This window comes from Schistocerca americana, chromosome 5 (assembly GCF_021461395.2).
Source record: "Schistocerca americana isolate TAMUIC-IGC-003095 chromosome 5, iqSchAmer2.1, whole genome shotgun sequence".
Lineage (NCBI taxonomy): Eukaryota > Metazoa > Arthropoda > Insecta > Orthoptera > Acrididae > Schistocerca > Schistocerca americana.
The window spans coordinates 240,448,572-240,470,331 of NC_060123.1; the positions used below are offsets into that span (position 1 = coordinate 240,448,572).

Genomic DNA, 21,760 nt, shown 5'->3' on the forward strand with positions numbered 1-21,760 from the left:
GTCCTACCAATCGATCCCTTCTTCTTGTCAAGTTGTGCCACAAACTACTCTTCTCCCCAATCCTATTCAATACCTCCTCACTAGTTATGTGATCCACCCATCTAATCTTCAGCATTCTTCTGTAGCACCACATTTCGAAAGCTTATATTCTCTTCTTGTGCAAACTATTTATCGTCCATGTTTCACTCCCATGCATGGCTACACTCCATACAAATACTTTCAGAAACGACTTCCTGACACTTAAATCTATACTCGATGTTAACAAATTTCTCTTCGTCAGAAATGCTTTCCTTGCCATTGCCGGTCTACACTTTATATCCTCTCTACGTCGACCATCATCAGTTATTCTTCCCCCAAATAGCAAAACTCCATTACTACTTTAAGTGTCTCATTTCCTAATCTAATTCCCTCAGCATCACCCGACTTAATTCGACTACATTCCATTATCCTCGTTTTGGTTTTTCTGATGTTCATCTTATATCCTCCTTTCAAGACACTGTCCATTCCGTTCAACTGCTCTTCTAAGTCCTTTGCTGTCTCTGACAAAATTACAATGTCATCGGCGAACCTCAAAGTTTTTATTTCTTCTCGATGGATTTTAATACCTACTCAGAATTTTTCTCTTGTTTCCTTCACTGCTTGCTCAATATACAGATTGAATAACATCGGGGAGAGGCTACAACCCTGTCTCACTCCCTTGCCAACCACTGCTTCCCTTTGATGTCGTTCGACTCTTATAACTGCCATCTCGTTTCTGTACAAATTGTAAATAACTTTTCGCTCCCTGTATTTTACCCCTGCCACCTTCAGAATTTGAAAGAGAGTATTCCAGTCAACATTGTCAAAAGCTTTCTCTAAGTCTACAGAACGTGATGAATACTAGACGGCGCTGTTGGTTATGCCCGACACTGTAGCGACGTTTGTAGTGTTACTAACAGAAAAATGAGTGTCTGCAAATGCGAGAACCGTCGCGCTGTTTGCTTTAGTGGGGACTAAAGCGCCGTAGTAGCAGGCAGTACGCCCGTGAGAAGCAGGTGCCGTGTTGACAGACTGCCGGCCGGCCAGCAGCGCGGGCACATTCCGCTCGGCTGGCGCGCGCGTAAACACAGATAGCGTGGCGGCGGCGGCGGCTGCTGCGGTGGCCGGCCACGGCCGCGACAGAGCCGCCAGCCAGTGCGGCCGCGGTCATGCTGAGGTACGCGTTCCCCGCAGACCCCGACTCGGAGCTGTGGTGGTGCGAGCGGCCCGGCGGCGGCGTCGTCTTCCGCAGGCGGAGGGGCGCCTCCCAGCGCCGGCGCCTCGCCAGGTCTGGCTCCAGGAACAGGTTAGCCACCGGCAGGATGTACACACGAGCGCCGCCGATAAGATTTCCAAGAATGCCGTATGAGTGTATTAGTGTAAGGGACATGTGGTCTCTGTTGGCTCATCACTGAGTAAGTGATTTCGTAAACTGCTTTATTTTCGTACTAGCCCAGCATGCGGTCCACTACATCCTTTTCTCGCGAGTGGGTATACATACACAAAGCAGTCACATTTACAAGTACAAAATAAAACTGATTTTTTGTGCTTTAAATTGAATATGAAAAAGGTTTTTGGTCGCGGCGTCGCCTACGGATGCGTACGACACACACATACACACACACACACACACACATTTTTATATATATATATATATATATATATATATATATATATATATATATATATATATGGTGAGTCAAAAAGGAATTTACATCTAAAGCTTTCGGGTAATATAGAGATTTATCGAAGTAACTTACAGCATCGTTATAGATGGCATTTTGTAGCAGAGGATCTCACGGTTGATTGAAACACGTTCATGTCACCCTCAAAGTTGATATGCTTTGTGCCCTTAGCAAATTGGGAGGGTACGGCCCTTTCTTCTTCATGGAGAAAACTCTGTCTCTTATTGTGTATCTGTGTGTAAGTTATCTCAACAAATATATATATATACCGGGTGATCAAAAAGTCAGTATAAATTTGAAAACTGAATAAATCACGGAATAATGTAGATACAGAGGTACAAATAGACACACATGCTTGGAATGACATGGGGTTTTATTAGAACCAAAAAAATACAAACGTTCAAAAAATGTCCGACAGAGGGCGCTTCATCTGATCAGAATAGCAATAATTAGCATAACAAAGTAAGATGAAGCAAAGATGATGATCTTTACAGGAAATGCTCAATATGTCCACCGTCATTCCTCAACAATAGCTGTGGTCGAGGAATAATGTTGTGAACAGCACTGTAAAGCATGTCCCGAGTTATGGTGAGGCACTGGCTTCGGATGTTGTCTTTCGGCATCCATAGAGATGTCGGTCGATCACGATACACTTGCGACTTCAGGTAACCCCAAAGCCAATAATCGCACGGACTGAGGTCTTTCACGCGTCTAGCAATATGGTTTTTTTTTCTAATGAAACCCCATGTCATTCCAAGCATGTGTGTCGATGTTTACCCCTCTATCTACATTATTCCGTGGTTTATTAAGTTTTAAAATTTATACTGACTTTTAGATCACCCGGTATATGTGTGTGTATTTTCCACATATCTTCCTAAACCACACGACTGATTTCAACCAAACTTGGTACATATATACCTTGTACCAGGCAACAATCGCTTTGGCGGTAAGAACCACCTGCCTATGAAAGGGGGCGGCACTGGGGACGAAAAAAGAGCTTAGTCTGTGACTTGTGAATTCCCAGAGTTCATACATCCAATATTTGAGAATCAGACCACTTAACCACTTGCAACAAACTTTACATATAATTTCAAATCCTTAAAAACTTCTCACTGACAGTCACTACAAACTAGTGAAAGGAAAAATGTTTGTCGATTACTACTTTTCCGCTGTTGATACAGCAAAATTGAGGCATCGAGTTATAATTTATTACTTCTTTGCTACTAACTCTACTCGCGACAAATTTTACCGACAGTATGCACATATAGCACGGAATGTAAGTGCATAATAACACCATTCTACGACACGCAGTTCAGGACATACGACGTGGTAAACAATGAGTTGCATGGAAAAACTGCCGCATCATACATTACGTTTAAATTTATTACTTCTTTGCTACGAAGTCCATTCGCAAGAAATTTCGCAGACAGTATCCACATATTCTGATAAACGTACCTACAATGTTATATCATATTACGACACATAGTTTAGGAGATATGACGTCATAAACTCTGAGATACGTGAAAAACTGCATCACCGTGCATGGCGTTTCAATTTATTACTTCGTTGTTAGCGACTCTACTCACAACACATTTTCCACACAGCATCCTCATGTGATACTGAACGTACCTATAAAATAATATCATTGCAGGACACGTAGTTCAGGAGAGATGACGTCATAAACATTCAAACAAGGCCAGACGCTATGTGGTACATGTGCGGGCGTATAGCTGTACACTAACACCTGCACGACACGGAGAAAAAGAGGAGACTAGTTAAGCCATTTACTCTCCGTAAGAAGGGAACAGAATTAGAAGTAATAATGGTATATCATATTGCACTTTAAATAGTTACGAAACACGCTATTACCCTTCTAGCCAGAAACTTGCCTTGGTCGAATTGCACATCGTTCTTATCTAACTATTGTTCGCCCACATTGCGAGCTTTCGAGCAACCGCATGATTGCACCATGAAATTTTACAATCAGTTAACAATGATATGTTACATTAAGTACAGTTCGAAATTACACCACCAGAGATAAACACACTGAAAAAAATCATGCGATAGCGCTGTACACATACAGAGATGACGGTAGTATCACGTACACAAGGTACAGAATGGCAGTGCGTTGTCGCAGGTGTCATTTGTAATCATTTGATTCACGTGAAAAACATTCATTTGATTACGGCCGCACGACGAGTATTAACACATTTTGAATGCGGATTCATAGTTGGAGCTACACGCGTGGAATAGTGCATTTCGGAAATCTTTAGGGAATATCATATTCCGAGATCCACAGTGTCAGGAGTGTGCTGAGAATACCAAATTTCAGGCATTACCTCTCCCCACAGAAAACGCTGTGGCCGAAGATCTTCACTTAACGGCCGAATGCAGCGGCGATTGCTTAGAGTTGTCAGTGCTAATAGGCAAGCAAGACTGCGGGAAATAACTGCAGAAATCAGTGTGGGACGTACGAGGAATACATGCATTAGGACAGTGCGGCGAAATTTGGCGTTAATGGGCTATGGCAGCAGACGACCGACGCCTGCGGTGCTTCTCCTGGGCACGTGACCACCCAATACGACTAGAATACCGTGGCTTGATTATATGAGTCCCAATGTCACTTGGTAAGACGTGTTGATAGGGTCCGAGTATGGCGCAGACCCCACGAAGCCAAGAACCAAAGTTGTCAACAAGGCACTATGCAAGCTGGTGTAGGTTGTGTTTACATGGAACTGACCGGGGTCTGTGGTCCAGCTGAAGCGATCATTGATTGGAAACAGTTATGTTCGGCTACTTGGAGACTATTTGCAGCCAATCGTGATCTTCAGGTTATACGAATGACAATGTGCCATATCACCAGGCCACAGTTTGTTCACGACTGGTCTGAAGAACATTCTGAACAATTCGAGAAAAGTTTTGACCATCCAGATCACCTGAAATGAATCCCTTAGAACATTTATGGGAAATAATCGAGAGGTCAGTTCGTGCACAAAATCCTGCACTGGCAACACTTCCGCGATGATAGACATCTATAGACGCAGCATGGCTCAATATTTTTCCAGGTGACTTGTTGGGTCCTTGCCACTTTGAGTTTCTGCCCATGTACGGGAAAAAGTAGGTCCGGCACGATTTTAGAATGTATCCCATGACTTTCCCAACTCAGTGTGTAGCACTAGGAAGATAAGTAGTCTCCAACATCCACAAATACACGGTACTCTTGCACGGCCAGGAGAAGTTTGCAGCCACAAAAAATATTTGAACTCGTCCTTTATGAATTAAAGGTGTGACAGATAGCGAAAGTTTTAAAAGTAAATTAAGTTCACTTCTCCTTGACAATATGTTATTTCTGAGGAGATCGCATATGTGTGATTGGCATAAACTTATCAATTTTCTTGTAGATGAAGATTAAGAAAGATCCGTTATGTAAATGGTCAGTATGCAGCCATGTTTTCGCAGAAGAAATGTATCTTACTTGGAAACCTACTGACGCATTCCGTATCGTGGGGCGATGTCGCGAGTGTGATCCACGGAACAAGAAAAAATAAAATAAATAAAAATCAAATCTAGGCCATTTGTTTTAAATCAAGTAAGGTATCAGATAAAAGTTAGAAAACGTTAGTGTATACAAAGTACGCGACATACCAAATATTGGTTTTTAATTGAAAGAAAACTGTTAGTCACCAAAGCAAACTGAACTTCTGGATAGTGGCAGCCCCGTTGCTTCGCAAGAGACAGGCAGGTTAAAAGTATACATTACCCAGTTCTTATAAGTAGACCACTCTCATTTTCAATACATTCGATCAAAAATATAATTTGATTGACACTTTATTTGAACAATATCATTTGTATAGTATCATTTTGTCAGCATTTCTTCACAGTGAGTGTGAATTCTCATCTTATCTAAATAAACCACTAGAAGTTTGAATTTTTATTTTTAACTTTTGTTCTAAAAATTTTACAAGTATTATTTCCTTTTTGTATCTATCTTTTGTCGTTCACACACGATCTATAATTTCGTCCGGCTTCTTTTCAAACAGAAACCTACAGACAGTGCATTTTTTGAGAATTTATATCCTTAAAAACATTATGCGCGACGAAAGCTGCTATATTCTTGTAAACTCATTATCTCCTTATATTCTTCATAGTGTTGCAGAAAAACTGCACCCATTTCTAAATATCCTCAACTGAGTCCTCAGTGATGACGTTGCTGCTTCTTGTCTGGGTAGATACGCAAATTACGCTTTTTCGGCATAGTGCCCCTCTTTGCATAATTTCCATACCATCGACTTTGGCAACTACTTATTTCCTCAGTCTCAATGTCAATAAATTTATTAGTTTTAATAGATAATCATCGTTTTGTCTGCGGAATCAACGCATCATCACTTCTGCTGGGAGTGCGAGATAAGGACAGGCACTATTTTAAATGGGACGGCGTTTCCGTGACCAAATTATTTTCTGTTAACTGAGCTTCCATCGTTTCTTGGTAGGATAGCTTCATAATTTTGAATAAAAAGCGTAGTACTTTGAATGCTCTACACTGTTAATTTATTAAGAGAATCGTCCATGACTTATAAGGCTATCATCAGACTTAAGCTGACAGTTGTTATCAAAGAGGGCACAGTATCCAAGATTATTCAGCGTTGTTCTTAGATACTATACCCTCGTCGACAATGCTAGTCAGTTAAAGTCGGATGATGCCCTCGTAAGTAAAAGCTGGTTAACTTGATTATTAATATTGTAGTGCATCAGTTCATTTATAAAGTTATTTAATGGCACCGGCGGGACGAGAGTTTGCTTTACCTTCTCTGTAAACCGTTGATGAGCACCAGTGTTTCAATCTGGCTCTTCTCCTAATGTAGAAAGCACAGGTCAGAGCCGAATAGCTGGAAAATATCGGAGAAACCCATGTTACAATATTGTGAGATCCAGCCACGTAGTTCTGCTCAGTATAATCATGAATTATACTCTTGTGAGAGAATAGTTTTATTCTTAGGCATAGAATTTTGCTATCTGGAGTTTCAGCCAGCCCAGAACTAAAGTTTTCATGTCCCTATTATCATCAAAACATTTACTAACAAAGTATTTTTTGAAGTTTTGTTTAAGATAACAGTCCTTACATACGAAATCAGGCTGCAACGAAGTTGCCGTAAATGTTGTCATGGAACGTTCAGAATCGTCTTCAACAGTGTGGGTCGCTGTGTCGGAGCACATGAGTAAACACAATTACAGCTCTCAGCTTTCCAAGTCATTTGTGAATGGTATTTAATATCGAAAATCTTCGACACTGCGCAAGACGTTCCTGATGTTCTCAGTAATACGAAGTTTTCCAGCTGTACCTTTATTCGATAACATTTTTCATGTTATTCCACGTACGTTGTGAACTTCCGCACCACCACTACACACTAGTGCGTTCATACTCATTCAGTCTACGTTTGTTCTCAGTCACGACATAAGAAAACTGGAGGAAAATTTCTTGTATAGATTTGATTCTTTAGGTTTTGTAAGTATCTGCCACGATATTTGGTACCAACGTTTGGTTTCCAGTACTGCAGTTCCTTGGGACCAGTTTTCTCGGCACACGTGCAACAGTTCCGCAGCAAGTTTCTAATTATGAAGTTCGCCTAAAATCTTTGTATAGTTTCCTTTTTTTCTAAATGAATGTCAGTTGTTGCCTTACTTTTACTTCCCTCATAACTGTAAGTTCTTCAGTCCCGTGGAGGTGATGGTCACAGTCAGCCACATCGTGTTCTTTTATATCAAAAAACTGAATGATTTAGTGTAATTAAAATGCAATTGCAAACTTCATTGTTGCGTGTAATTTAAATTGCTGTCACACTGAGTAACGGAAACAACTGTATGAGTACCTGGGGCTAGGTGCGCAGGGAGATACTGCCTTGTTCACTTGTGTAAGATTCACAGACTATTGAAATGAAGTTCCCATTAAATGCCGGCCGAAGTGGCCGTGCGGTTAAAGGCGCTGCAGTCTGGAACCGCAAGACCGCTACGGTTGCAGGTTCGAATCCTGCCTCGGGCATGGATGTGTGTGATGTCCTTAGGTTAGTTAGGTTTAATTAGTTCTAAGTTCTAGGGGACTGATGACCACAGCAGTTGAGTCCCATAGTGCTCAGAGCCATTTGAACCATTTTTTTCCCATTAAATATGAATTCGTGTAATCAATGATGTTGTCCACCCGAGAATTGTACTTCGAAACCAAATCTGAAGCAATGGCAATAACTATATGAGAAATGCCAATACTGAAATACTCTGCAAGACAGTGTTTGCGCTTGGAAGAAGTATTCGACTAAGGAACGTTTAGTATTTTACACTGAAAGCGTTTCACGACGGCCGTAAAACAAGTAACGGGAATAAACCTAAAACGCTGTACACCAAACTAACGTTGGCGAAGACATTAAGAAGCTAATAAACAAACGTTAATGACCATATCTCTAGTAAACTACATGACTCATATTTCTTAAAAGGTGAAGTCGCCACTGTCTTCGCAGTCGATACATGTGAAACGTCCCCTTAGAACAATTATGCATGACTGTGCTTAAACAGACATACAATATTTTTTAGCGCAACTCAATCTGACTTTCAATAATCCCTACGAGAGAATGGCCCTGACTAAATTAACCTATACGTTTCACAAATCACTTACCTCGCAAAAATCTTCGTTACTCGAACTACTGCAATACAGCGAGCGCCACTACTGCCAGCTAAATAAAAGATTCAAACTACTGAAGGTACTAACTACTGATAGGCATAGTTAGCAAATGAAAGATTTTAATATAGAACAAACAATGTATTTACCTTAATAGTGTTCAAAAGTCATAATATATATATCAGTCCATGATATCCAATATTACAAATTTACTCTTTCTGATGGACACACGTCCAGATCGTCCGCTCTCAAAATTCCGCCATCTCTCTCCCCACATCCACCACTGCTGGCGGCTCACCTCCAACTGCGCAACGCTACGCGCTGTTAACAGCCAACTGCCCAACACCACAATAGCAAATTCCAACAATGCCACCCAGCCACGAACTGCACACAGCACAGCCAGTGTCTTCATACGGAGCGCTACGTGGCGGTGGCGTTACCAATATAAGAACCTAAACAGCCTACTTTCACATGTACCTAAATTCACAGGTGATAATTATAAATTTTGAGCGCCGTGACTTCCAGTGTGAGGACCTGTTGAAAAGTTACGCCTCCGAATAAATTATATGAATAATCTTACAGCTCTCTTGATAAAACAATTGACATTCTACATCTTTATTCTTCATGTCTACGTATTTGCAGCCCTCTGCCGTTAGAGGGCTCCGGATTGCGGCATGTAGCCTGGTAGTGTGTAACATAACCGTGTCGCTGCGCGAGAAAGAGCGTGCTGTAACCAAGTTTCGAATTCGATGAATTTGTTCGCACATGGATTACAGTCTCCTTCAGGATAACAACGCCATGCCACACACGAGCGCTGAGGCATCTGCAATAATCCGAAGTCTTGGGTTCACTGTAATCGATCATCCTCTATACAGTCCCGTTTTGACCTCATCCGATTTTATATATTACCAGAACTTAAAGAATACTTCGAGAACCTCATTTTGTTACTGTTGAAGCGGTTCAAGGAGAGTTGAGGTTGTGGCTCAGTCAGCAAAAGTCAAACATTCTACAGTGGCTTTATCACTAAACTGGCCTCTCGCTGGAAGGAATCTCTTCGGTGCCACGGTGACAGTATTAAGAAATAAACATGTAGACGTGAAGAATTAAGGCGTAGAATGTTAATAAAGTTTGTTTTGTTTCAAAAGCTTTAGGAGTCTTCATATAAAAAATTCGGAGGCATTACTTTTCAGTACACATTGTATTCGTTTTCCTTGTTTTGGTCCATGGTACCTCGGCCAAAAATGTGGAAACCTAGGAGGTTGCAACAGAAGAGAGATGTTTCATAGCAACCAAGGTGAAAAAGTACCCGTAACTCTTAAAATAAACCTTTTCGAGCCCATGTTTATCAGGAATATTTTTCTTGTTTTGGTCCATAGTACCATCTCTGAACGTTGGAAACCCTGCAATCTTTGCAACAGTGGTACCGGTACATGTGTTCCAATGTCAGGGGTGTGAGAACGATTTTCGCTTGTAATTTTCTACTCCGTCGTTTCTGGACCGGGGTCCCTTACCTCAAATAGATACATTTACCCTTCTCCACAATTCCATAAAGTTTGTAACATCATTACGGAATCAGCCTGTATAGTCCATAGATACAAAATGTGAAAGTGAAACGGCGATCATTGACCACTGATACAGGGATATCAGCGAGCCAGCTTCTTTATACACTGCAGCGATAAGGAAAGTGATACAGGCATGTGTATTCAAATACAGAGATATGTAAAAAACAGAATACGGCGCTGCGGTCGGGAACCCCTTGATAAGACAACAAGGGTCTGGCGTAATTGTTAGATCGGTTACTCCTGCTACACTGGCGAGTTGCCAAGATTTAAGTGAGTCTGACAGTGGTGTTACAGATAGAGCATGAGCGATGTGACACATCTTCGACGCAGCGATGAAGTGGGGATCGTGAATATCAGGAATCCGGTGAAACACAAAATCTCGGACATCGTTCAGGCCGGAAAAAGATCATGCAAGAACGGGACAAACAACGACGACGACTGAAGAGAATCGTTCAACGTGACGGAAGTGGAGCCCTTCCGCAAAATGCTGCACGTTTCAGTGCTGGGCCATCAATAAGTATCAGCGTGCGAACCATTCAACGAAACGTCATCGATAAGGGCTTCCGGAACAGAACGCCCACTCGTGTACCCTTGATGATTGCACGACACAAAGACGTTGGACTGTTGATGACTGGAAACTTGTAGCCTGGTCGACGAGTCTCGTTTCAAATTGTATCGAGCGGATGGACGTGCATGGGTATGGAGATGACCTCATGAATCCATGGACCTTGTATGTCAGCAGGGGACTGTTCAAGCTGGTGGAGCCTCTGTAATGGAGTGATATGGGATCCCTGACACGTCTAGATACGACTCCTACAGGTGACATCCGTAGCCATTCTGTCTGATCACCTCCTTCAATTCATGTCCGTTGTGCATTCCGACGGACTTGAGCAATTCCAGCAGGCCAGTGTGACAGTCCTCACGTCCAGAATTGCTACAAAGTGGCTCCAGGAACACTCTTCTCAGTTTAAACACTTCCGCTGGCCACCAGACTCCCCAGAAATGAACATCATTGAGCATATCTGGGATGCCTTGCAACGTGCTGTTACGAAGAGATCTCCACCCCCTCGGACTCTTACGGATTTATGGACAGCCCTGCAGGATTCGTGGTGTCAGTTCCCTCCAACACTAGTTCAGACATTAGTCGAGTCCATGTTACGTCGTGTTGCGACACCTGTGCTTGCTCGCGGGGGCTGTACATGATATTAAGCAGGTGTTCCAGTTTCTTCGGCTCTTCAGTGTGTATTAAACAAGCATTCAAAATATGCCCATGGTGTGCAACCTGAGTGAGATTATAGACGTCATTGTAGCATGACATAAACATTTTGAGTTTCGGGCAGTCACCACATAACATACCCGTGTCCAGCCTAGTGCGCACCTCGAATTCACTGTGCTGAATTGTATGTGAGAATATAGTTTGCCCGCGGCAAGTGGTTCCTCTGAACGAGACGCACGTTTTGCCAGGCTGTGCCTGCTGTGACGTCAAAGGCGTGACCTCGCGAGTCGCAGCCGGCAGGGACGCTGTGCTGGGCCCGATGCGACCGCGAATCTTAGCACCGCCTCTGTCCCCCCAGCCCGCGCTGCACTTGACATCAATCAAAGCGTAGAGTGGCAGCTTCCGCGCCTTGCTGGCCAGATTCCAGGCCGTCGTCGCGTGCCGCCTGCATCTTCCCAGGGTGTGCCTGCCCGTCTCGACACGTCGCACTCTCGGCTGGCGGCTGCAATTGCGGTCTCCTCGTTATGGAGTGTCTTGTGTAAAATGAGTGACGTTCTTGTCTTACAAGGGGACCCTCCATATTATAAATCAAGGATTTTGATGAGCGTCAACTATGTTTTAGAGGCGCTTACCCTGAGTACCTGGCTATCCGGTAATTAGCGACGGGCCTTGGTTTTTGAGAAAACCGATTTTGAAATTCATTGCGCGCTTTGAATACCTGTAACATTAAATGTATTCTGAGCAAGTCAGCGTAGCGCAGCGTTAAAGGTTCACTTTACCGCGCTGGAGGTAACGTATTCAAAACCTGCTCGTGTACTTCTGTTTTTTTTTTTCAAAATCGATCGAATTTTTCAGTTTTATTTCAAAGAATATCAACAAACAGCGTAAGATCCACATCTACATCCACATCCATACTCTGCAAGCCAGACGGTGTGTGGCGGAGGGTACCTTGAGTACCTCTATCGGTTCTCCCTTCTATTCCAGTCTCGTATTGTTCGTGGAAAGGAGGATTGTCGGTATGCCTCTGTGTGGGCTCTAATCTCTCTGAAATTATAAAGATATTGTATGACAGAAAAAATTAATAACTGAATATATTACAAAATCATATTTTTCATCGTCCACATTGCTTGATGCGCCAGAACAATATTGTGGGTGGTACTTATCATAGGAACAACAGAACAACAAATTTCCGCAGCACCACGCACATTTTATGAAAGCAACCGGGCTGCAGGCGCACGGTTTCTTCATGACCGATACCGGGAAACACAATCTTTTTGCATTCAAAAGGTTTCTCTTTCATCCGCTAATTTCAATGCGAACCATGCGTATGTAATCATGCTTTCAAAATTAGGTGCGCTAAATTGATGTAGGATTAGCGATTGTAATTTTATGGAATCTTCCCTAGAAGCGGTATCTCTATTGTGATTCATTGAGTCTGTATCATTCTGAATAATTTTCGTGAAGATTTTCACCTGTCGGTAAAAATAAACATCGCAGCGCTGGCAATAAGGAGTGCACATTGGTGGGACGACTTTTAGGGTTCAGGTGCTCGCTTTCCTTTGATCAGTGAATATCGTATGAAGTTGAATCGATTTGCCCTCCCCACGAATCGATAATGTACAAAAATGTTTTCTGTCCCACGTACGGTGGAATTAGAGAACGCAAAAATTCTTCGTACACCAGTTTCCTGAACTTCGCAGATTTCGTGCAGGACACGACTACATTCCTATATTTCTCAGTTAATTCGTCTGCTCGTTTTTGAACGTTAGGACCAAATTTTCTGGACGGTTCTTGCATACATAAAAGAAACATAAGGGAGCAGGATTCGAACGCGGTACCTCCAGCGTGGTAGCCGTGAACCCTTACCGCTGCGCTGCGCTGACTTGCTCGTAATATGTGATGTTCCGGGTATATAAGGGGGCAATCAACTTCAAGACCGATTTTCTGAAAAACGAAGGCCCGTCGCTAAAAAATCGGATAGCCAAGTACTCAGAGTAAGTGCCTCTACAACATATTTGAAGCGCATCAAAATCCGTGATTTACAGTATGGGTAACCGTTCGTTTCTGATTTGCTTCTTTACATTTAGTTATGTCCGACTGTATTTTATTTCTTTGGGTCAAACGGTGTGCACTTGCTTTCCAATGAGGACATTTACTTTTGCTACCTCCCTTGATTTAATGCTTGGGATTTCGTAAAAAGGAATTGGCCCAAAATAGTTATTTGACTGTTAAGTGGAATCAGACCGTTAATTTATGCACAACGGGTAACGCATGGGAGGTCTTAAGCAACCAATGAAGTTAGTGGATATTTACCTTAAGTCGAAGTCGATCTATCTTTCACTGACTGACAAAAATTTACTGATTGATTATAATTAATTGGAATAACAAATCAGGATTTCTGTCAGGAGTGACTTTGGGACTGAAATTGTTAGGCTACTAAACCAAAGATTCTCAACTCAATATGGATGCAACCATGACTCATTTAAAAACAAATGATTATTTACTTTCGTTTTTCGCGCTGAGGGAGCCTACCTCTAACGTAGCTGTCTCGTAATTTAAAATCTGCACGGGAACAGGGAACGAACGTTTCTTCGCTACTGTTCCTTCTATTATTCTTACATGATCATCACACTCGTCATTCATTCTCATTCTGCAGGAAATACTTTTAATTAAAGACCAACATAACTTAGTTACTGTAGCTATTTGATGTTGACAGGAACACGCCATGACATACCTTAATGGAGGTCGAGAGACTAAGCAGACAATCGAAAAAAATTAGTCACATATGAAATTTATTACACCCTATTAAAGTCTTCATACGCACGTCTTTGTCCTAATATGAACTTCAACAAGAACGATCATTTTGCTTTCACTGTGCAGCCAGAGCCGTGGCGCCGTTAAGGTAGTAGACCTGTTTGGCGCCACTAGCTCAAGGGTAGTATCAACTATCCTACTTGCAGCCCCATTGCCGATATCTATGAGAAAGAGTTGGTATGTGTGGGTTGTGTCCTTAGACGGTCTTTGTTTGCCGATATATATACGGGTTCACTGGCCCGAGAGGGGGAGGCACCACGTTTGAGGTTTGGCGGTAGCGTCGCGACAAGAGGTCACGAGGTCCGAGCTGCCGAAGCCACGAGCTACGCAAGGAGGGGTCAGCTTCGACTGCATGCAGCAGGTCGACATCCCGTCGGTTGGTTGACAACATTTGTGTCGGACGGTAGCTCGTGGCCTGGCCTGAGGGGGAATGGAAGTGGAATCCTACCAACCCTCGAGGACCCTAAAGCTACAGGTGCATCTTTGTCAGTTCCCTACAAGTATTAGGCTGGCACAAAAATCTAAATAAAGCAAACATCTGTGTACTACAGCTGTTCTGCAGACGAACCCATTGTCAGAACAAGCACCCTTATAATTTATAGCAACATAGTAAAGACAAGGGAAAGGATGTAAATAAAAGAATAATTAAATAAATGAACAAAGTGACGTTTATCCCTTTTCCAGAGGCACACAGTACCATACTGCACGTACAAGACTGACTAACGCGTCAAAAAAATCACTGTAACAGGGTAGAATGTGGCAGAGCAATAAGGAGGAACCACTAGTTCCGAGCCGGCCGCTGTGGCCGAGCGGTTCTAGGCGCTTCAGTCCGGAACCGCGCTGCTGCTACGGTCGCAGGTTCGAATCCTGCCTCGGGCTTGGTTGTGTGTGTTGTCCTTATGTCAGTCAGGTTTAAGTAGTTCTAAGTCTAGGGGACTGATGACCTCCATGTTAAGTGGCGCGCGGAGTGGCCATGCGGTTCGAGGCCCCATGTCACGGATTGCGCAGCCCCTACCGCCTGAGGTTCGAGTCCTCCCTCAGTCATGGGTGTGTGTGGTGTTCTTAGCATACGTTAGTTTAAGTAGTATGTAAGTCTAGGGACCGACGACCACAGTAGTTTGGTCCCTTAAGAATTCACACACGTTTAAACATTTTTGAACAGACATGCTTGGAATGACATGTGGTTTTTCTGAAACCGGAAAAATGCTCAAAATGACCAACAGAAGGAGCTCCATGCGATACAAAAGCATTAATTAGCTTAACGATTGATTTTTCTTTGTAAAAGTGCTTAATATGTCGGCCGGCATTCGTCAACAATACGTGTTGTCGAGGAACAATGTGACCCGCACTGTACAGCATATCAGCAGGTACACATTGTCTTTAATATAGCCCAATAAAAAGGGAGTCGCATGTGTTCAGGTCCAGAGAATAAGGCGGCCAATCGAGGCCCATGCCAGTGGTCTCTTGGTACCTCAGAACCAGAATGCGATCTCCAAAAGTGTTCCTCCAGGACTTCAAACACTCTCCTGCTTCGATGGGGTAGAGTTCCGCTTGCATGAACCACATATTATCGAAATTAGGGTCACTTTGAAAAATCTGGATCAAATCATCTTCCAAAACCTTCACGTACCGTTCCTAGTCACTGTGCCATCAAGAAATATCGCACCGATTATTCTGTGACTGGACATTACACACCACACTGTCAGACGTTGAGGGTGAAGAGACTTCTCGATCGTGAAATGCGGATTCTCAGCCCCCCAAATGCGCCAACCCATCCAAATGAAAATCGGCTTTGTTGCTAAACCAAGGTCCCGGGGGAGGTTCGAGTCTTCCCTTGGGCATGGGTGTTTGTGTCTGTCCTTAGGATAATTTAGGTTAAGTAGTGTGTAAGCTTAGAGACTGCTGACCTTAGCAGTTAAATCCCATAAGATTTCACATACATCTGAACATTTTGTTAAACTAAATGTAGAGCGCATACCGATTCCCATCATGCTTCGCGGCCAATCGTGCAGTTTGAACGTCCTAACGGAAAATGTTCAGAAGTTATGACGACTTTTTCATAGAATTCAATAATTGTGTCCGCAAAATTACGATTTAAAAATCATTTTGTTTGTAAAAGGGAAACAAATCGAAGCTTTCGGTCGACACCGGGCGTTGCAGGAAAGACGTGATGAGCAATACTTGTTTGGGCTGATTTTGTCCTAACAAATGGTGCACGTTGCGTCTCTCCTACGACACTCGTGTCTACGGAAATCGTCGGTCTGTTTCCTGTTACAGATAAAATAAAGGCATTTTGCATTATTAAACTAACAGCCTTTGGTGGTTTTTAAAATGGTCGCAGCATTTACAAGGTAGCTTATCAGGAGCCGGTTGTAAGTAGCGAGTCTCGTAACTGCAGGCAGACCACGTGTCCGTATCAAAGAGTAGAAGAAATATTGTGACAAGTGATGGCGTCAACACGAAGACTGAATACGCAGTGCACTAAAAGAAATGAGAAAGCAACAATTGTGATCACAAAAAATGACAGTAGTCATGATGGTACAAAAATGAGTTTGTGGTATATGATATAGAGCCAAAATGTCTGTACAAAATAATGTGAGAAATATGAAACGTGTGATCAGTGAACTTCTTTTTAACAACTAGTTGGAATGTGAATGTAAACTTCGCCAGCGCATGCTGCTGATAAGTTTCGATTTTCCAAAAAAAATGGTTCAAATGGCTCTGAGCACTATGCGACTTAACTTCTGAGGTCATCAGTCGCCTAGAACTTAGAACTAATTAAACCTAACTAACCTAAGGACATCACACACATCCATGCCCTAGGCAGGATTCTCGATTTTCCAGCCGGGCGTCAGTGTTGATAGTGTGACATCGATGATCATTAGATGATCAGTATGATACTCTTCGAAACGTCGTGATATCTCAGTACAGACACCCATTTTGGAACCCGTCAGCTTTTGATCAACCAGCTGAACCTTTTGGCAGATGTATCAGAGCGCCTTGCTATGATACAGGATATTTCCGAAACATCGATTTCACAGCACTATGTCTTCTACATGAGCGGAGATAAAAACTTGGTCAATTGTAACTTATTTATCCAAACTATGAGTATAACTCGGTGCCAGTTGCAGGCTGCCGGTTCGTGTGATCGCCTGTAGGTGTCTGCCTGCTGCAGCAAGGTAGCTAGCTCGCTCGTTCGTTCGTTCGTTCGTTCGTTCGTTCGTTCATCACCCTATGAGATCGAGTGGAGGTAGCAATACCAGCAACAAAAGTCGATTAGCATTTATTTGTTTATAGTGGTGGATTTCAGTGATCTTCTTAAAAGTGAGCTGCCTCGGCGATGAATCGACCACAAGGGGTGTACGTTTGCAGCACTGCCCTCCCAAATAGCATAATTTCAAGGTATGTGAATTATTTTTTATGAAGATTTCTGAAAAACTGTCTAAATGCCTCTCCTTCCAATACATTTTTGTGAATTGCGACGCTGCAAAGCAACAGCAGAGAACGCAGCAAATTCCGATAGTCTCACAGAATTATGGAACAGGTCTAATTACGTATGGATGTTTGTAGTGCGAAACGGTGGAGAATACATCGAACGCTTGTGAAACGTACATGAAACATTCGGTCCTCAACGTACTTACAATAAATACGTCTAGGTTGTATCGGTATGAATATAAATGATATACCAATGCATGGTTCTTTTAAAAATAAAACCTTTGCACCTTAGTCCTATACGTAAGTTAAATACATCTCAATATTCTGTCTGCATTCTTGTAGAATATATGTTCTTGTAAAATCAGATTAATATTTTAGATGTATCCTACAATATATTTGTTTCGTTCGCCTGCTCACAATCAGACTGTCACCTTTCAGCCTAATGTAGACCTTGGCTACGTCACAAATTAGTCTGTCACCACAATTCTGGCACCAAATTAGTACCAATAAAAACTTGTTGAAGCTGTGAGGCGGAAAATTAAGAAAATCATGAACAGATTACGAAGAACACCAAGTGTCTTTTACCATGTCATTCGAAGTACATCGCCTAAAGTCATTCTACATTTCGCAACGCGCAACTGATGCGTTGCCAGCTTATGTGCTGTAGAGGAAATACACTGTGGGTAGTACTTCCCCCATTCTAGACTCGTGTCCAGTATCACTACTTGGGGTTTTTAGGTCCTGTAAACAGCGAGGCAGTCCGCTACCTTCCTGCTGACGCGGATCCCTTTATCAGAATGTAAACCCGTCTCTGTCTAGAGATTGATATTGATTGGCTGGATGAGCAGAAACAAGTAGACGTTCTCCTTGTCGTGTCGTTCTGGCTGCGCTGTTATTTATGAGGACCTCCATCACTTTCAGTTCCGTACGCCTATGTATTTTTAGATTTTCTGCAAAGAAAACTTCCATGAAATCTTAAGGTGATACTAAAAACATAGCTTTGACGCTGGAATAGAATTTTATCAAGGTAACATCTCTTCAATAGGATGGTTAAAATCCGTCACAGTAGCTGTCAACTCCAATATTTAACGGTTATTTGTCGTACTTTTTTTGGGTTAGCGCTTATTAATAATTTGTATGACAGCTAGAGTACAGGTGTTCGTTAGTTTATTTATGTTACGTTATAGTTGAGCATGAACTAACTATAACAACGTTCAACATCTAGGCTACGCTTACGTGGACAGAAATTTCTTTGACTCATACTTGAACAATAAAACTGAATATTACGAGATTCGACTTCGAAACAGGGAAAACGCAGTTTTAGCGGGACCCACACATGAAAGAAAATCATTCAGTCTTAGTAATAAAAAGATTGTTTCGTTCAGAGTCATTTTACTTTCAGATGTTAAACAGCTTCTTGCAATGTGCAGTGTAACGATGCGCTTATGACTTAACGTTTTCTTTTTACGCTATTATCTGAAAAAATCATGCATTTAATTAAATATGAAATACAAAATCGAGAGTTCTGTAATGCAATGTAGTAAAGTAATCAGTCTTCAACCCATACCGAGTAAAAAGCTAAACTTCTTTGTTAAATACAGGGTGATTCAAGAAGGAAGAACAGATTTCAGTTATTTTATTATGGAGACACTGTGAAAGATAGGAACTCATTGCGCATGTAACTGGATAGAGGAAGCTTCAAAGTAATTTTTGCACAGACACTGTACCAGACATTCAAGATGAGCATCATGGCGTTATTCGAGAAACAACGAAACGGTAGTACATTTCATTCCACACACAAATCAACAGGTCTCTGTTTATTGTATCGAGAGTTTCAATAATTCGACTTCTCAGCCCTTGAAGAGTAGCTGCCATGGGTGCGATAACGATTCTATCTTTTATATCCCCCAACAAAACAAAAATTGCGAACTGTGAGGCCTCGTTACTTGGGAAGGGAAAACAGTTAACAAGATCTTCTTATCCACCTCTTCCAATCCAAGTTAATGGAATGGTGTTGTTAAGATAACGCCGCCCCTCAAGGTGCAAAAGGAAATTTCTGGAATCTTCGTCCAGTAGAGGACCAACCAACTTTGCAGCATGTCCACGTATGACATTCCTGTCAGTTTCCTTCCCAAAGAAGAAAGGTCCATAAACTTTTTGAACGGAAACGGCTCGAAACACATTCAGTTCCGGTGAGCCGCTTTCATGTTCGACGAAGGCGCCAGGATTTTGTGACTCCCAAATTCTTACCTTATGGTGGTTGCTTTACCCGATAGATGAAACGTCAATTAGTCCGAAAAGATGAGTCGATCGGGAGAAGGTCCTCTACCACAACCTGGAGAACTGAAATGCAAAATTTGTAACTTGTGTTATGGTCACCGGGATGCAATTGCTGTAGTAACTGCAACTAGTAAGGCTACATATGCAGGCGTCATTTCGGGACAGGGCACATCTTTGATTTGAGGAAGCTGAAGTCCGTAGCTTGCCTGTTTCGTGGACTCCCGAGGGCTCCATGTGAACGCATCTCAGTACTCTCGACAGTTTCATCAGATGTCCGTCGTCAACCAGTGACCCACTATTTCCAAGAATTTTGTACGGCATTCAAAAATCTGCTTATGCAGAGGCGGTTTCTCGTTGCGTCGACGGCAGAATACACGTTGCTCTTGAACCATGGATTTATTTCATGCGAATTGCAGGAAACAAAATGATTTCTCGTGTGTTGTAGTCGCCATGTTGCTACGAACAAAGAACAGTGCAGCTGTGTTATAACTTTGAACCATTCTCTGTCAAGTGACATGCAGAACACGTTTCTGTCTAGTATAATTCGTCTGTCGTAAACAATTGAAATCTTTCTTTTAGAATCATGCGGTACGCATTTCACAACGATATTCATCCGCCTCCGTACAGAGCGAGGTGGCGCAGCGGTTAGCACACTGGACTCGCATTCGGGACGACGACGGTTCAAAGGCGTGTCAAGAAGTTGATCATGTTGTTATGTGGCAATATCCTGGAATAGACACAAAATCTCATTGGAACGTCTCATGAATGACAGTATGTAACACTGTCAGTGGTGATTCGTTTGTCGGATGGGGAAGTTACGCTTGGCGTCTGTCACGTTGATATCTGAGAGGTGTATGCCACATGCTGACGCACAGTGTCAGCGTTTTACTTTCCTCTCAGCGTCATCAACGAAGCAAACACAACACTACGTTCAGCACAACATCGCAAAACATTCACACTTCGAATGGATAGGTCTAAGCTGTGGAGAGAGAAAAACCTCCACACTTCAGCTGTTCAGGGAGACGTCAGTGTACTCCAGATAATGAAGCCATACGACTTTATCCTTTCATTGATAATTTACCGTTAATACACATTCACTACGAGACATCGATTGAACTTCTTCACGTTTTCCGAAAGCCAGTTCGTCAGATGAGTATGAAGAAAGCGGTTTATGTAATTATGTTTATGTGAAATGGCCAACACTGGTGCACACACTTAGGGAAAATTGCTTGGAATCCGATCAAACGACAAATCTCATATTAAACTCCTAAATGTGATGATTTAATTTCATCTGCAGCGTGTCTTCCACAGTAGTGGGGCTACCTTCGTATGGGTGCATTTTGTTAGTGCAGGTTGCCTACATCAGGGGCAGGTATGCACTCAGGGCAAACCTATTGTTCTCCTGAGTGCGTACCTACCCCTGATGTAGACAACCCACACTAACAAAATGCACCCGTTCAAGGTAGCCCCACTACTTTCCAGTTCCAAAAAGTCATGAATCACTGCAAAGTACTGGATTATCCTGTGCAGCTAACAGCCACCGCGATGAAAGCAACAAAGGCTCGAGATGACTACGAACCATTTTGGAACAGTTGTTAACGTTCTCTGGATCCACCATCTTCGTATATCGATGTATGGAATTATCTTTGGTTATTTGCGAGCTGCACACAGATATCCAGCGCTAACAGCCAGCATAGTGTGGATGACTATTACAATACGATATTTCAGCTTTTCGCGTAACTGCTTAATATAGTTAGTTTTCTCAATGTACTGCTTCAGGTAAACGTTATTGTTACATATTCCCCCAGTTAAGTAAACAGTACAAATATTGTCACTAAAATTCTTCTGGGTTGGGGCCGCATTGTCAGCTATAAAATTCCGACGTTTCAGCAGTACACCCTGAGGAAGGAGTATTGCAGCAGTCGCCAAAACGTCGGATTTTTATAGTTGACAGTGCGGCCTCAAATCCAGAAGGATTTTTACTGGGACAACGGCCGCGGAAGCCTACGTTTACAATAAAAATATTTTCATGTTTTACCATACAAGTTATTACTACTATATTTATAAACTGGGACTTTGCTTCTAA

The 21,760-nt window shown here is 42.4% G+C and overlaps 1 protein-coding gene across 1 annotated transcript in view; it reads left to right on the forward strand.

The window, feature by feature from the left end:
• Nucleotides 1–1,187: 1,187 nt before the first annotated feature.
• LOC124616292 overlaps nt 1,188–21,760 on the forward strand; it is a 415,404-nt gene continuing 394,831 nt past the window's right edge. Inside the window, exon 1 of the mRNA XM_047144595.1 lies at nt 1,188–1,324. Within this exon, the coding sequence (XP_047000551.1) occupies nt 1,188–1,324 (137 nt within the window). The remainder of the gene's footprint in view (nt 1,325–21,760) is intronic.